General features: G+C 34.9%; 1 protein-coding gene across 1 annotated transcript in view; it reads right to left on the bottom strand.

Moving 5' to 3' along the window:
- NFAT5 (nuclear factor of activated T cells 5) overlaps nucleotides 1-16,930 on the bottom strand; it is a 119,691-nt gene that overhangs the window by 13,896 nt on the left and 88,865 nt on the right. The window contains 4 exon segments of the mRNA XM_002694839.7: nucleotides 4,291-4,371; nucleotides 8,382-8,514; nucleotides 13,508-13,560; nucleotides 13,687-13,821. Coding sequence (XP_002694885.2) covers nucleotides 4,291-4,371; nucleotides 8,382-8,514; nucleotides 13,508-13,560; nucleotides 13,687-13,821 — 402 coding nt within the window.

The raw sequence follows: 16,930 nt of genomic DNA, 5'->3' as shown, positions 1-16,930 counted from the left end.
ATTTCAATTCTGTCTGAGTCAAAGCTACAGATACAGGCAGGCATTTAAAAGTATTACAGGCCCACCTCAAAAGATAATTTGAAAGACAATTAGTATTGTCGTACGTTGATCCTGTAACATCAACTGCTATTCTTGCTTTTGGATTCTATTAGAATGTGAGTTTCATGAAGACAAGAGATTTTGTTGTTGTTGCCTGGTGCATACTAGGGAATAAATAAGTATTTGCTGAATGAAGAAACAAATGCTTTCTATGTCTGTACATAATGTCACATTTGTGTATCAAGTTCTAAATCTTATTGTAATTGATGGCTATTTTAAAGGATGTTATATGGAGGATTATGCCACAACACAAATTTAAGTCATTTATGTTGCTAAGACTTCATTATTAAAGCATAACTAATTAAATCTCTAAGAAGGACACCTGGGTGTTATACTAAAGCTCTGATTCCAAGGAATCACAAAAATAAGCCATTTGTCAAGGGAAATTCCTGCTTGAAAGCAACTGTCTTTTTAAAACTGATCAGGAATCTCCAGTTAATGATGTTGTATTTAAAAATGACAAATGAAAATTTTAAACAGATAAAATAGTTTGAAACTGAAAGTCGCTCAGTTGTGTCCGACTCTTTGTGACCGCATGGACTACATAGTCCATGGAATTCTACAGGCCAGAATACTGGAGTGGGTAGCTTTTCCCTTCTTCCAGGGGATGGTCCCAACCAGGGATCAAACCCAGGTCTCCGACATTGCAGGTGGATTCTTTACCAGCAGAGCCACTAGGGAAGCCCAAGAATATTGGAGTGGGTAGCCTATCCCTTCTCCAGCAGAATTTCCTGACTCAGTAATCGAACCGGGGCCTCCTGCATTGCAGGCGGATTCTTTACCAACTGAGCTACCAGGGAAGCTTGATAAACAGTTTAGTATTCAATTTTATATCTTCATAAAATTATTTTACATGATTTCAGCTGATAAAATTGTCAAAATAAGGTCTGAAGTGTGAGAAAAAATAATACGTGTGTCTGTTTCTTATTCATTTTTTAATCTTGTAAGATTTTGATTAAATGACTATATCATTTTATTACCAAAAATTAAACATAGTGTTTAACACCTTTTAACCTTCCATCTATAATCTTGTATGAGAAATTTCACACTGGATGAGATTAGCATCCCTGATACTCTAGGAAAAAAACATCTAAGCGTTTTTGGGGAAAAGCATGAAACCATCAAAGCTGGAAAAGGAAAGATCACAAATGTCCCTAACTTTCTTTAATGATTGTTTAATTATGCTATTATTAACCTAATGCACATGGTTTGAATTATTATTGCTTAGATGTTACCTTACACACTAATACTTGATCTATCTTTTAAAATCCTAGCTAAGTGACCTTCAGCAAATTATAGAACCTCTCTGGAATCTTGATTTCCTCATCTGTGAAATGAGAATCATAAATTATCCACCTCAGAGTTTGGCTAAACAAGATAATGCTGGTAAAGAGTGTGGCATGCTGACTAGCACTTAATATATGTTCAAGAAATATATGTTCTGCTTTGGTTATCCAAAGCAGAGACTTGTAAATTGTCCTGTAGTTAAATCAGATAATTATGCACTTCAGTTCAGTTCAGTTGCTCACTTGTGTCCAACTCTTTGCAACCCCATGAACCGCAGCACGTCAGGCCTCCCTGTTCATCACCAACTCCCGGAGTTTACCCAAAGTCGTCCATTCAGTTGGTGATGCCATCCAACCATCTCATCCTCTGTCATCCCCTTCTCCTCCTGCCCTCAATTTTTCCAAGCATCAGGGTCTTTTCAAATGAGTCAGTTCCTCGCATCAGGTGGCCAAAGTATTGGAGTTTCAGCTTCAACATCAGTCCTTCCAAATGAACACCCAGGACTGATCTCCTTTAGGATGGACTGGTTGGATCTCCTTGCAGTCCAAGGGACTCTCAAGAGTCTTCTCCAACACCACTGTTCAAAAGCATCAATTCTTTGGCACTCAGTTTTCTGTACAGTCCAACTCTCACATCCATATACGACTACTGGAAAAACCCATAGCTTTGACTAGATGGACCTTTGTTGACAAAGTAATGTCTCTGCTTTTTAATATGCTGTCTAGGTTGGTCATAACTTTCCTTCCAAGGAGTAAGCGTCTTTTAATTTCATGGCTGCAGTCACCATCTGCAGTGATTTTGGAGCCCAAAAAAATAAAGTCAGCCACTGTTTCCATATCTATTTGCCATGAAGTGATGGGACCGGATGCCATGATCTTCGTTTTCTGAATGTTGAGCTTTAAGCCAACGTTTTCACCCTCCTCTTTCATCAAGAGGCTCTTTAGTTCTTCTTCACTTTCTGTCATAAGGGTGGTGTCATCTTCATATCTGAGGCTTTTGATATTTCTCCCAGCAATCTTGATTCCAGCTTGTGTTTCATCCAGCCTAGTGTGTCTCATGATGTACTCTGCATATAAGTTAAATAAGCAGGGTGACAATATACAGCCTTGACGTACTCCTTTTCCTGTTTGGAACCAGTCTGTTGTTCCATGTCCCAGTTCTAACTGTTGCTTCATGACCTGCATACAGGTTTCTCAAGAGGCAGGTCAGCTGGTCTGGTATTCCCATCTCTTTCAGAATTTTCCACAGTTTGTTGTGATTCACACAGTCAAAGGCTTTGGTACAGTCAGTAAAACAGAAGTAGATGTTTTTCTGGAACTCTGTCATTTTTTTAATGATCCAGCAGATGTTGGCAATTTAATCTCTGGTTCCTCTGCCTTTTCTAAAACCAGCTTGAACATCTGGAAGTTCATGGTTCACGTACGGCTGAAGCCTGGCTTGGAGAATTTTAAATATTACTTTGCTAGTGTGTGAGATGAGTGCAATTGTGCAGTAGTTCGAGCATTCTTTGGCATTGCCTCTCTCTGGGACTGGAATGAAAACTGACCTTTTCCAGTCCTGTGGCCACTACGGAGTTTTCCAAATTTGCTGGAATATTAAGTGCAGCACTTTCACACCATCATCTTTCAGGATTTGAAATAGCTCAACTTGAATTCTATCACCTCCACTAGCTTTGTTTGTAGTGATGCTTCCTAAGGCCCACTTGACTTCACATTCCAGGATGTCTGGCTCTAGGTGAGTGATCACACCATGGTGATTATCTGGGTTGTGAAGATATTTTTGAACAGTTCTTCTGTGTATTCTTGCCACCTCTTCTTAATGTCTTCTGCTTCTGTTACGTCCATACCATTTCTGTCCTTTATCGAGCCCATCTTTGCATGAAATGTTCCTTTGGTATCTCTAATTTTCTTGAAGAGATCTCTAGTCTTTCCCATCCTATTGTTTTCCTCTATTTCTCTGCACTGATCACTGAGGAAAGCTTTCTTATCTCTCCTTGCTATTCTTTAGAACTCTGCATTCAAATGGGTATATCTTTCCTTTTCTCCTTTGCTTTTCACTTTTCTTCTTTTCACACTAGTGCGTAATTCCTAATTAATCTATTTTGGAAGTGTTGATGGTCAGAAATTATAATGGCAAGCAATACTGAACTGTATATGTGAATGCTGAATTCTACTATGACACAGGGAAAAATTCCATGGAATTTGATAAAATGTATTAAGGATATTATGCCCCTTAAAAATATAAGTATATAAAATTTTTAAATTTAACTCATGAATTTAATGGCAAAAATGTAAGAAAAAGCTAGAATTATAGAATAAATCAATGACCATTATGTAACTGACATCTTAACATATAATGGCACAAAAGCATCATGATTGAGTGTCACAGATGTATTAGAAATCTGCTAAGAAAAGAGTCTACTCTAACGCATTATAACATCCTGAAGACATTGTTATTGTCTGCTTGGAAATAATGATATCAGAAGAAAGAATGGTACCTAAAGCAACTTTTTCAAATGCCAATAGTTCTTATTTTGGTTCTTCAGCCTCAACGTTAAGTCCTACTCACTGGCAGCAAGAAGCTTTATACAGCTATTTTTCATACCTTATCGTACCCTATTATACTTTTAAGATTTTTAATATTAGGGAATAAAAAACAAAACAAAAACTCCTTAACTGTAACATATGTTTTTTAAAAAGTTGTTTATATGGCAAATGAATGGAAATATCAAGTTAGGAAGCAAGTTTCTCCATTCAGTGAAGTTAAACAAGTATTTATTTTACAATATCAAAGATAACCTGCTAACTATTTCAAGTACACAACAGTAAATAAAATAGTAAGGTTTGTTAGAGAAAATATATAGCATCACTGATTTACAATTTTTGAGCATAATTAACTTGGTACCTTTCATGGCTTCTTCGAAAGAGCAAGGTCTTGCCGGACTAGATATTTCCTTCTTTACATTCACATTCAAAGCAACAGCTGCTGTTATTAAACAAAAAAGATTAATGTATTTATTTAGACTTATCCTGAAAAATATATATCTTAAAATTCTTTAACAGGAGTATTTTCTCACAAAGCATTATTAAATTATTTGTTCAGCAGAAATTCTAGGTTCAGATGAGTTTTTATAATCTATAATCACCAGTTTACCCTCTAAAATGCACCACTCTCCAAGTGGGCAGAAACATATGCTTATTATTAAAACAAAATAAAAATAACAGCAACTTTTAAAAATCTTTCTTGTAACAATACAAATGAGAAGATTGACATGACATCTTTAAAAACATATTAATACCAAATATACTGTAACACTAGCATGAAAAAAATTCACCATTCACCTATGTAAATGATTTTAAAAATACTGATTCAGAAACATAATTGAGAATTTTTTTTAAAAACTGGCTGAATATACAAAATACATAGTATTACTTTTTTATAAAGCCTTAGAAATAATAATCTTTGCTATTATTAATGAAGAATTGCTACATTATTATATCTGCACATATCAAGTACACCTACTATGAAAATTTTAAATTTAATAAGCATAAGAGTAGTGATCAGTTCTGAATGGTAAAGTTAAATTCCAACTAAAAAGGTTTTCTTAAATTGACTGTATAGTAATTTTATTTAAATAGATGCTAATTTCTATTTTTCAATGTATGTATATTCCTTAACTTATTCAAAATAAGAACTGAGCCAATTTATTATCAATTTATTCTTGACATCATAATGCAAAATGACGGTTAGAGAATATTAGGATAATTAACTGTGAACAAAGAGACAAAATGTACATGTTTCCTAAGAATGAGGTTAAAACATTTATCTAAGCATGCTGTATGTAAGGGCCAACAAATGATAATCTGAACGAACTGTTAATTGAATGAAATTATCAACTGAATAGAATTGACTGGAAAAGAAATTCATAGACAATTTTAAAGCATAACATTTATTCTAACAATTACAGATTTAAGAATGAAAACTAATCTTCAAAAAATTTTTAAGTTTCTACTTTAAACACAAGTTTTAGTCATTTGTTTTTAAAGCAACAAAAAATTATGAATAAGTATTTTATCCTCCATTTCTTAGAGCAATTACCACTGCAGAGTCACTGCAAAAAACAACTAATATGATTTCTGTGTCTTAAAAGATGGAAGTAAAACAAATTAATGGTCAAGCAATGGTTCAGTGACTAGCAATGAAACACAGATTTTTTAAGTCTGCAAAATAATGGTCTAAAAGGATGCACATGTAATGTATTTTTGGCAGTATAGACTCAGAGGGCTTTAGAGGGGCTTGTGTCTGGCAAAGCATGCAGAGCCAGTTTACGTTCACTTGAGCCCTTGCTCCAATCCTACTTTTAGACTACATACCCAAGTACATAAGATACCAAAATTTTCTGCACAACTACTTTATAGACTCTGTGTGCCATCTTAAGCCTACAGGGTGAACAGAGCTTAGGAGCATCAGCTGGTGCATCAAGGCCCTCCAGGTGGAGGATGGAGCCAGGAGAGGGAAAAGAAGGGTGGCAGGCTGGGAAATCCTCTTTCTTCGTGTTGCCATATTCCAGTTTGGACCTCCAAGCAGTCTGAAAATCCTAAATTCAAATCTGGCCTTCCAGGTTATTATGAAGGTATCTAGGTCAAATTAGGATAAAATATATTTATTTGTTCTTTTTTTGTCTGTAACTTAAATATTTTGACAAAATGGTGTAGCAGTCACCATTTCTACTCTTAACTCACAAAAATGAGGGTGGGTCTTGTTTTAGCTGTTATAATTACTATGTGCTAAGTCTCATCAGTCATGTCTGATTCTGTGTGACCCCATGGACTGTAGCCCACCAGGCTCCTCTGTCCATGGAATTCTCCAGGCAAGAATCCTGGAGTGGATTGCCATTCCCTTCTCCAGAGGATCTTCCTGACCCAGAGATCGAACACGCTATCTCTCACATTTCCTGCATTGGCAGGCAGGTTCTTTACCACTAGCACCATCTGGGAAGCCCTATAATTATAATTATTATATGCCACTGAATATGCAAATCTTTAACCACAGTCCCCAGCTGAGTCAAAACAGCAACTAGTTTATCATAATGAGACAGTGCAAATTACCATAACCAAGTTTTCCTGAAATATTCTCTCATGTGCACACCTAAAAAGACATTCACATTTTATAAAATACAAAAAAGTGAAATTATGGGAAGATTCTTTAATTAGCTATATCATAAAGGCATAAACTGAAGCATTAGATCTCACTATAAAATTTGCACAAAATATATTTATTCAAATAAGAGTTTCTGAGAGCAACTGCGGTCTAGTATATATAAAAAACAAGGGGGAAAAACATAAAAGAATAAACATATGTCAGTGATGGTCTAAATGTGGCCAAATATAGCCAATTAGTATAGGCTTTATATTTGGTAATTTATCAAAGGAAAAATTTTAATAATGAGCATTCATCACTAAGAAATGAAGATTCATAGTGCTGATGCTAAGCACTTCAAAGTCCTGAAGTTCTTTATTATTGATCAATAAAAAGAAACAAAAACAACAAAATCTCAGTATTTTAAGGATGGTAGAACTTTAAAGCTATTCCCCCTCCCTCTCCACACACTTCCTTCTCCCCTTCCCATATGAATGCATTAATTACTATATGGCATTTTTCTCCTTCTATGAGCAAGCTTCTTTTCACATAAAATACTAAATATTCTAGCAATTACTAAAATGCTTTAACTACCATTAGTTTTAAATCAAACTTTCTTGGATTTTTGAGACTTTCCTAGAAAGAAAACAATCAACTGTTTGATTTTTAAGTATAAACCAGTATCCTCTTTCCTAGTTTTGTTGAAGCCAGTATATTATTTCCAAACTTTGTCTTTTTCTGTCTGAAATTTCTACATGTAATCTTTTATTCTGAGACAAACACTAAAATAATTTAATAAGGGCTATATTATGGCATACTTATGTAACAAACTGGTGGGAAATAACCAATGTTGTGAAAGTTGGACATGATTTACAAAAGAAAACGGGAACAGATAACATTAAGTGATAGAGAATAATTGTCAAGACTAATTATAACTCTGTTGTAGCTACTGTGTTCAACACTTCTGTTACCAGGGCTTTCTTTTCTTGCTATCATTTTTCACTTTGCACCTCACTGAATTCTGAACAATTTGGGAAAAATGTTATCAGTAAACTTGGAGATATGGAAGAACTTCTAATTCTGGAGCATGCCTGAGATACGAATGGAGTAAATCAATGGCAGCATGGCAGCAGCCAAGTCTACATCAACAAAATACCTGAAGCATTTCCATTTCCAAAATGTTTCCTCTACTTTTCCAGGAAAGGGCTTCTCCAGGCAACTAAATGAATGTAGGTAAAAATCTCATAAGATATTTCTTACCCAGAGATATAAATTTTAAAACAACTGCTCTGGTTTCTAAAGCACCTGTTTTACCTAAATGCTTAAAATTATTTTTAAAATACTTATTCACCAGAAGTCTTTGATATTTTTGACTACACAAATTAGAAAATGTTATAGGCATATGACTCTATTTGTGATATTATCACTTATCTCTCTGAGATTATCTTTCACCTCTCCCAAAATGCATCCTGTAAGACAGCCAGACTGAAAACTACTAGCAGTTTCCTAAAGTAGTCATTTTCACCTTTCTGTACATAAGAGGTATTCAATGAATGGTAATTCTTACCTTATTATACAAGGAGTACTTGTATGATAACTCTGGAGAGCCTGACTTCAGAGAATTCCTAACTTTTCTTTTATTACTAGACCCTAAGGCAGAAACAGTTCTCTTAACTAAGAGTAAAAGCAGGGTTTGGTGACCATCTTCTTGGGAAATAATGACACCTCCAAAAAATACTGGTATCAATTTACCTTTGCACACTACTTCCTCTTTTAGGTTGGCTAGTCTTCATATTCTTCTGAAGAAGCAGAAATGGATTACTCCTTTTGATTCAGAACTTTTTATTTTGACATACCTGGGTCTGGAGTGTAAGTGAAAGGCTGAACATCATGAGATCTTCCAGCATTGGTTACTACATATATTCCCACTGCTACTGGCAAAGTTATATGTTGATCATGATATGGGGGAACCTTCACAATAAGATGATTCTAATTGAAAGAAAATTGTAAGAGGCAGAAATAAAGCAATATGTAAATTAAAAATTTGAAATAAAATATTATAATTAAGTACTTTCCTGTTAGCTGTAAAGCTTAAAAAGTTTGACTAGGGGTTCGGATCCATGGGCATCATGACATTAATCTTAAAATTGCTTTTAAGGTAAAATACCAATGTTCTGCAATGGCATAAAAGGTCCCTGTCCTGTCAACTTTATCTCATTCCCATTCTCCTCTAGCTTGTTACACTCCAGTCACACTGACTTTCTTACACTAACACACTAAATTCATTTTTACCTCAGAGCCTTACAACTTTGCTATTCTTTTTCACTGGAATACTATTCTCCTTTATCTCTTTAAATATCCAGTCCCTTACCCATTTCCAGGTCTCATTCAAATGTCATCTCCTCAGAGAAGCCTTCTCTGACCATCCTCTTTAAAGTGGCACCCCTCTCCAATCTGATCACAGAATCCTGTTTATTTCTTATCACCACCTGAAATTACTGTGATTATCTGCTTGTTTTTTGTCTCCTTTACAACCACAAGAATGCAAGTTCCAAGAGAAGCTAGGATGTTCTGTTCTTCATCCCATCTCCACTATTAAGCTCCTCACACAGAAATACTCAAATAGATTTGTTGAAAAAAAGAATGAATATATTTTCAAGAAAAAAAATTGCCCACCAAGCACAATGTCAGTTACCATATGCTTTGTAAACCTTAACGGTGGTATGTACTTTGCAGTGCAGTTCACTGCTTTCTAACCACTAACAACTAATTCTCATTTAGTCTATTTAAATTTTAAATATTTCAATTTGTACTTAAAACTAGTAACTAATTCTCATTTAAAGTCAACAGAGTTCAGTTTACCCAAAACCCAGTAAATCGAGGTCATTTCTATGTGTGTGAAAATAGTGGTAGACGCATCCTTTTAAGAGAAGGGAAGAGTTCCATAAATGCTTCAGCAGCACTTATTCAAGGGGACTACATCTTCTTAGAAGATACCATGAACTGCATCTGACTTATTCTCTTCCCCCTGCTACGTTATAGTACTGGAAAGAACAGCAAAAGGTAGTGACTGTGCTTTTGTATTCAGTATGTGATATGCAGGAGGCCAATGGTGACAGCTGAGGATGAAATGAGTTTAATGTCATTTTTTACTTATTCAGACTCTGGAAGTTGGCTGACTCAGTTGAACAGAACATGACAAATGAGGCCAAGAGTTTGATTTTTGAGTACTTAATTTGTTTCTAAGCCATCTTAAAACATGCTCTGAAATAATCATAAATTTAAAAATAGCTTCTTATTTATGGCAACAGTAGAATGCTTTCTGAGTCCAGTTAGCTATCTCAAAAAAATCACACTTCTAATTCAGGTGGAAAAATATATAAATGTATACATCCACAGGAATTAGGGGGCAAAAATTTGAAAGCACATACTCAATTGTATATGAAGCCATCAAAAAATATATCTGCATTAACTCAAATTCTAAGAAATAAGAATTTTAAAATCTTGCCCACCTTCATTTTTCCTCCTTTGCTTAAACACTGCAACTACATCAAAAGCAGTTCTACCTACAGTTAAGGAGATGGCTGAATGGATGGACTTCTGAAGTATCTTCCCAGTCTTAAGGTTATTTGACCAACTCAATAACTGAAATTATTCTTCCAAATAAAAAATTTGTTCTTGGTAATCAGTAACAGAATTAGTATCTAAAAGTCAGATGAATATATATATACACACACATATATATATATTTTTAATCTTTTACTCCACTTGTTTTAGAGAGTGTAGTTAAACAAACCTAATTTGAAACTTCTTAAAAACCAAATGAACAAATTATTCACACATCCTCAATCTGAAATCATGAAATTCTACAAATGATTTAAATTAAAAACTAAGTAAAAAAAACCTAATCTCAAAAATTAAGAGCAATTAACTACCACTGAACTAGGAGTACAATACACACAAAACATACAAAGGGCTGGGAGGCCTGTGGAGCAGGTAGAATGTTTTCTGAGGTAAAAAGGGAAAAATATCTAAATTTTAATTTCTTAGAAAAATCTGGTTGGATTCAAAATAACAATTTTCTTTATCCCAGCAGGTAATCATTTTTCAGAGTTTATAAGCAATGGTGCTAGACATTTTTCACTTTCCTAAGGAATAATTTATCATTGTCAAAATTGTCATTTTGCAGTTGGGGATATACACATAAAAATAACTGGAGACACAAAACAAATTCCTAATAAAACCACTTTGAAAACATATAACTTCAAAACTCTCAAGTCTTTGTTTAGCCTAGTTGTTCCCCAAAATTCTGAGGATCTTTTAGGCATTTCTTCCGAGAATTTTCTTTACATATTTCTACTGAAAATTCCATCTTCTTCAAAGCTCCACCTTATTTTTTTTTATTCTTACTCTCTAAAAAATACAATATAAAGAACCCAGAAGACTAGAAGTTGAGAAATTATAATCTATACATTTTTCTATTTTTAATAGGCTAATGTCTATTTCATGTTCTGTAAAACAAGTTATACTTATTCATATTATAGACCTCTGATACAAATGAACTTACTCACAAAATATAAACAGATTCACAGACTTTGAAAATAAACTTATGCTTACTAAAGGGGAAAGGTGGGAGGGAGGGATAAATTAGAAGTTTGGGAACTTACATATAGGCATTACTATATATATTACTATATATATATTATATATAAAATAGATAATCAACAAGAACCTACTGTACAGCACAGGAAACTCTACTCAATATTCTGTAATAAAATTTACCCATATTAATTACCTATATGGGAAAATAATCTGAAAAAAGAATGGATATATGTATACCTGTACACTTTGCTGTACACTGGAAACTAACATAACATTGTAAATCAACTATACTCCAATATAAAGTAAATAATTAAGTGAAAAAAACAAAAGCTAAAAAAAAAAAAAAAAGAGCTCTCCTAGGCTCTAAAATACTTGCTTCTAGTTTCCTTTTAAAATCACCTCCACATTCAAGCTGCTAATCTCTCCTTCTTTCTTTTAAAACCAATTTATCTTTCAAAACAATACATATATATGCTGCAGTCTGTGGGGTCGCTCAGAGTTGGACACAATTGAGCGACTTCACTTTCATTTTTCACCTTCATGCATTGGAGAAGGAAATGGCAACCCACTCCAGTATTCTTGCCTGGAGAATCCCAGGGATGGGGGAGCCTGGTGGGCTGCCGTCTATGGGGTCGCACAGAGTCGGACACGACTGAAGTAACTTAGCAGCAGCAGCAGAGAGGAAATTTGTATTTAAGATATGTATCTTATATGTACATTTAATAGGCAATTAAGGCCCTACAGAATTCATCTAAAGTTGTTAAAATGGGAGTAGATATAATGACAATGTGCCTATTGCTCTTGGTATACATGAGTATGAGATATATTATGGCGTTGACTAGAAGAGCCAAATATTAACAAAGGATTATTTTCCCAGACTTTGTTTGCCTTAATTTTCAAGTAATAAAAAAGTTTAATACCTGATGAGTTGATTTTTGGAGTTTCAAATGAATAGCTATCACAATTATATTTGCAATTTGCAAAGTCATCATTAAATGGTCTTTTCTACTTTACCATCTTCTGGTCATTTTTTGTTATTGTAGAGGCCCTTTTAAACTTTTCATTATAGGCCCATTATTTCTTTATTGACCACACTCAAAGTTTCTTTACTTTTAATGTATTTTCTGATCATACTTTCTTCTAAATGTTTAATTTTTGTGTTTTTTTTCTTTAATATAATATAATCTTTAGGATTTATTTTGTATATCTCAGCTCTGATTCCACTCTAACACACTTCCCAGAAAGCCCTTTAGAAAGAAAGAAAAAAAGAAAGTTTTCTCTGAAAAAGATAAAAAAATAGCAAAACCACAGAATTAATGAAAGATCATATTATGATTTACCCTGTTTACATACTTGCTTGCAAGAACCCCAGGGCCTCTATATATAGCCACCAAATGAGGATATAATTCCTTTCCATTCCACCAAATTTTTATGATTATTCTGCATTAATCCACTGTATAACTTGTTTTACAGAGCATGAAATAGACATTAGCCTATTAAAAATAGAAAATTCCAAAAAAAAAAAAAGAAAATTCCATCTTCTTCAAAACTCCACTTTATTTTTTTTTTATTCTTACTCTCTAAAAAATATAATATAAAGAACCCAGAAGGCTAGAACTTGAGAAATTATAATCTGATTTGTGTTCTTTTGCTATAATAAAACTGATATTGTTAAGTACAGTGCTTTCCTGAGTTCTGTGAGTTCTACTAGCAAATCTTTGGGGGTAGTGGAAACCCTTGAATTTGAAGCCAACTGTTCAGAAGTGAGACCTGTTCAGGGGACCCCTGAACGTGCAGCTGGTGTCTGAAGTGAGGGCACTCTTAGGCAACACTGTACCTTTAGCTTTGAGTTTGGCAATATATTGGATGCATAATGTTAAATTTCTTTATTTTTTTCAGAACACAAAGGAATTTTTAAAAATTTTAAACCAAAAATGAATATACACCGAGGTCCTACAAATACAGACTCTAAGTGTAATAAGTAGTGCTTCTGAATGCAAAAGGTAAGGAACAAATATAAAACACCTGGCACACAGCAGGTACTCAATAAATAAGTTTCTCTTATTAAAAAGTAGGTGAAGATAACCCAAGGATAATCCAAAGTAGGTAAAGATAGCAAATAAATATTAGGAAAGACATGTTTCATTTATTAACAACGGTAATTTTCTCATGGTCTTAACTTTCCAAATACAGAACTGTCATTTCTAGCATCAGTGGAATAAATCTATTTCAGTTAAAGAAACTCAAGAAAGAAACTTTAAATGATTTACATCAATTCCATATAAATAAGAAATTTAATCTGTTGATTTAGGAAAATCTTGGAGCAAAACTCAGTTTCTCAGAGAATAAACAATCAAACTATAAAAAGTTTAAATTATACCTGATGAAATAATTCCATATCAATTTCAGCTTCTGACTTCCAAGAGTTTTCATCTGATTGAAATAAAAAACAGTGACTTACTAAAATTATGAAAAATTTTTTACTTTGTAGCTACAACTATATCTTCATAACAAAGTGAAACACCCAACAATTTCTAAGGCAGTGTTATGCCTACTTACCAGAAACATTTTCTTGGAAAATAACTTTAGTTCCTTTCAGAAAGTTCTTGCCAATTAAAAATACTTCTTCCTCTCCTTTCACCGAACAGCTATGCAAGCTCTTCTTTAAGATTTCTGGCACTCCTGCTGGTTGAGCTGTAGGTATATATAAGCATTCCATAAGAAGAACCACCAATACATTTCTTACCTAAAATCAACTCTCAATTATTCAGTTCTGTAAGTTGTCTTTGTTGACCCCTGAATTTGCCTTCTTTTATTCTACAGTGCAGGGGACCCTGGTTCGATTCCTGGGTTGGGAAGATCTGCTGGAGAAGGGATAGCCTACCCACTCCAGTATTCTTGGGCCTCCCTGGTGGGTCAGAGGGTATAAGAATACACCTGCAATGTAGGAGACCTGGGTTCAATTCCTGGGTAAAGATCCCCTGGAGAAGGGAATGGCTACCCACTCCAATATTCTGGCCTGGAGAGTTCCATGGACAGAGGAGCCTGGCAGGCTATAGTTCTTGGGATTGCAAAGAACTGGACACAACTGAGCAACTTTCACTTTCATTCTGCAAATTAAAATTTACCATAACAGAAAGCAAAGTTACATACCATCTTTGTTTTCTCATTACATGAAAAAAAAAAAAAAAGGTGTAAAATATGAACTTGGTCATGTTTTTAACACTCAAAAAAAATCAATTTAATAACAAACATCTCACAATCCTAACCTTAAAAATGTTAGCTGTGCTACACCTTCACAAGACTTCTGAGGCAAAGTGAGCCTCTGGGTGGTATTAAGAGTATCTTTAAGGATCCAGATCTAGGACTTAGAGGCTCTAAATGAAAAGAACACCTAAAAACAGACTGAATCCATTTCAGAATAATTCTTCCTACCAGAGGATCTCCCTGAATTAGGATACCTTGAGGATAAAAATAAAACACACTCATTTTTCAGTTATAAAGACTAACTAATCACTAGTAAATTAACAAAGAGATAGAGAAGTACTGAGGAGGATCCAGATCTAAAAAACTATAACTGGCTTACTAATCTTCCTGATTTTCTTAGGAAAATTTAATATGTACTGTTTAGTAAAATAGGTTCCAAAATTTCCCCAAACATTTCACATTCTGATGTACACTATAAATATCCAAGAACTGGGTGTAGTACACAGTTTTCTCAATATATTTGACCCCAGAAACATTCTTTCATATTGACACCTAAGGACTAGGTTTCCATCAGAATACTCCCTGGAATACTGGTTAATGCAAATACCTACCTTTTAGGTACTCAGAAAACTACTCCCTTAAGATTAAGCACTTTGAAACCAATTACACCATTTGTTGTTTTAGTAAATCCTAATAACATACTAATTACATAATATGTGTATTATATCTGTAACATATAACAACAAACCTAATAACGTACTGCAAAAGTAATTTTAAACATGGCTGTATAACTCATCAACTTCTAAATTAATGAGATAGTCTAATATATGTTGAATGTTACAAACCTCTGTCCATATTCTTCAGGCATTCTGTCTACCAGATCTAATCCCTTGAATCTATTCGTCATTTCCACTGTATAATCATAAGGGATTTGATTTAGGTCATACCTGAATGGCCTAGTGGTTTTCCCTACTTTTTTCAATTTAAGCCTGAATTTTACAACAAGGAGCTCATGATCTGAGCCACAGTCAGCCCCAGGTCTTGTTTTCGCTCACTGTATAGAGCTTCTCCATTTTTGGCTGTAAGAATATCATCAATGTGATTTCGGTATCGACCATCTGGTGATGTCCGTGTGTAGAGTCGTCTCTTGAGTTGCTGGAAGAGGGTGTTTGCTAAGACTAATGTTTTCTCTTGACAAAACTCTGTTAGCCTTTGCCCTGCTTCATTTTGTACTCCAAGGCCAAACCTGCCTGTTACTCCAGGTATCTCTTGACTTCTTACTTTTGCATTACAATCCCCGTGATGCAAAGGAAATCTTTTTTCGGTGTTAGTTCTAGAAGTCTTGTAGGTCTACATAGAACAGGTCAACTTCAGCTTTTTTGGCATCAGTGGTTGGGGCACAGATTTGGATTACTGTGATGTTCAATGGTTTGCCTTGGAAACGAATTGAGATCATTCTGTTGTTTCTGAGATTGTACCCAAGCACTGCATTTCGGACTCTCTTGTTGATTATGAGGGCTATTTCATTTCTTGTAAGGGATTCTTGCCCACAGTAATAGACATAATGGTCATCTGAATTAAATTCGCCCATTCTCATCCATTTTGGTTCACTGATTCTTAAAACACCAATGTTCACTCTTGCCATCTCCTGCTTGACCTTATCCAATTTTCCTTGATTCATGGACCTAACATTCCAGGTTCCTTTACAGCATCGGATTTTACTTTCACCACCAGACACATCTACAACTCAGCAATGTTTCTGCTTTGGCCTAGCCTCTTCATTCTTTCTGGAGCTATTTTTCTGCTATTCCCCAGTAGCATGTCGGACAGCTACCAACCTGGGGGACTCATCTTCTGGTGTCGTATCTTCTTGCCTTTTCATACTGTTTATGGGGTTCTTGAGCAAGAATACTGGAGGGGGTTTGCCATTTCCTTCTCCAGTGGGCCACATTTTGTCAGAACTGTCCACCATGACCCATCCATCTTGAGTGACCCTGTACGGCATAGCTCATAGCTTCGAGTTACACAAACCTCTGATTCATGTGATGATTGTGGTTACCTTTCTGGGATTGTGGTTTTCATTCTGGAGGTTGTGGGACTATAGTTCTTGCTTCTTCTGTTTGCCCTTTGATGGATGAGGCTAAGAGTCTAGTGCAAGCTTCCTGATGGGAGAGACTGGCTGTGGGGAAATCTGGGTCTTGCTTTGGTGGGCAGGGCCATGCCCAGTAAATCAAATCCCTTACAATTATACAGTGGAGGTGACAAGTAGATTCAAGGGATTAGATCTGATAGACAGAGTGCCTAAAGAACTATGGATGGAGTTTTCTAACACTATAGAAAGCAGTGACTAAAACCATCCCAAAGAAAAAGAAATGCTAGAAGGCAAAGTGGTTGTCTGAGGAGGCCTTACACACTGAAAAAGAAAGAGAAGTTAAAGGTGAAAGGGAAAGATATAACTAACTGAATGTAGAGTCCCAGAGAACAGTGAGGAGAGATGAGAACGCCTTCTTAAGCGAACAATGCAAAGAAATAGAGGAAAAACAACAGAACTGCAAAGACTAAAGACCCCTTCAAAAAAAACTGGAGATACCAAGGG

The sequence above is a fragment of the Bos taurus genome, chromosome 18, assembly GCF_002263795.3.
Source record: "Bos taurus isolate L1 Dominette 01449 registration number 42190680 breed Hereford chromosome 18, ARS-UCD2.0, whole genome shotgun sequence".
NCBI lineage: Eukaryota > Metazoa > Chordata > Mammalia > Artiodactyla > Bovidae > Bos > Bos taurus.
The sequence above is the reverse complement of the archived record's forward strand: the minus strand, read 5'-3'. Positions and strand labels throughout refer to the sequence as shown.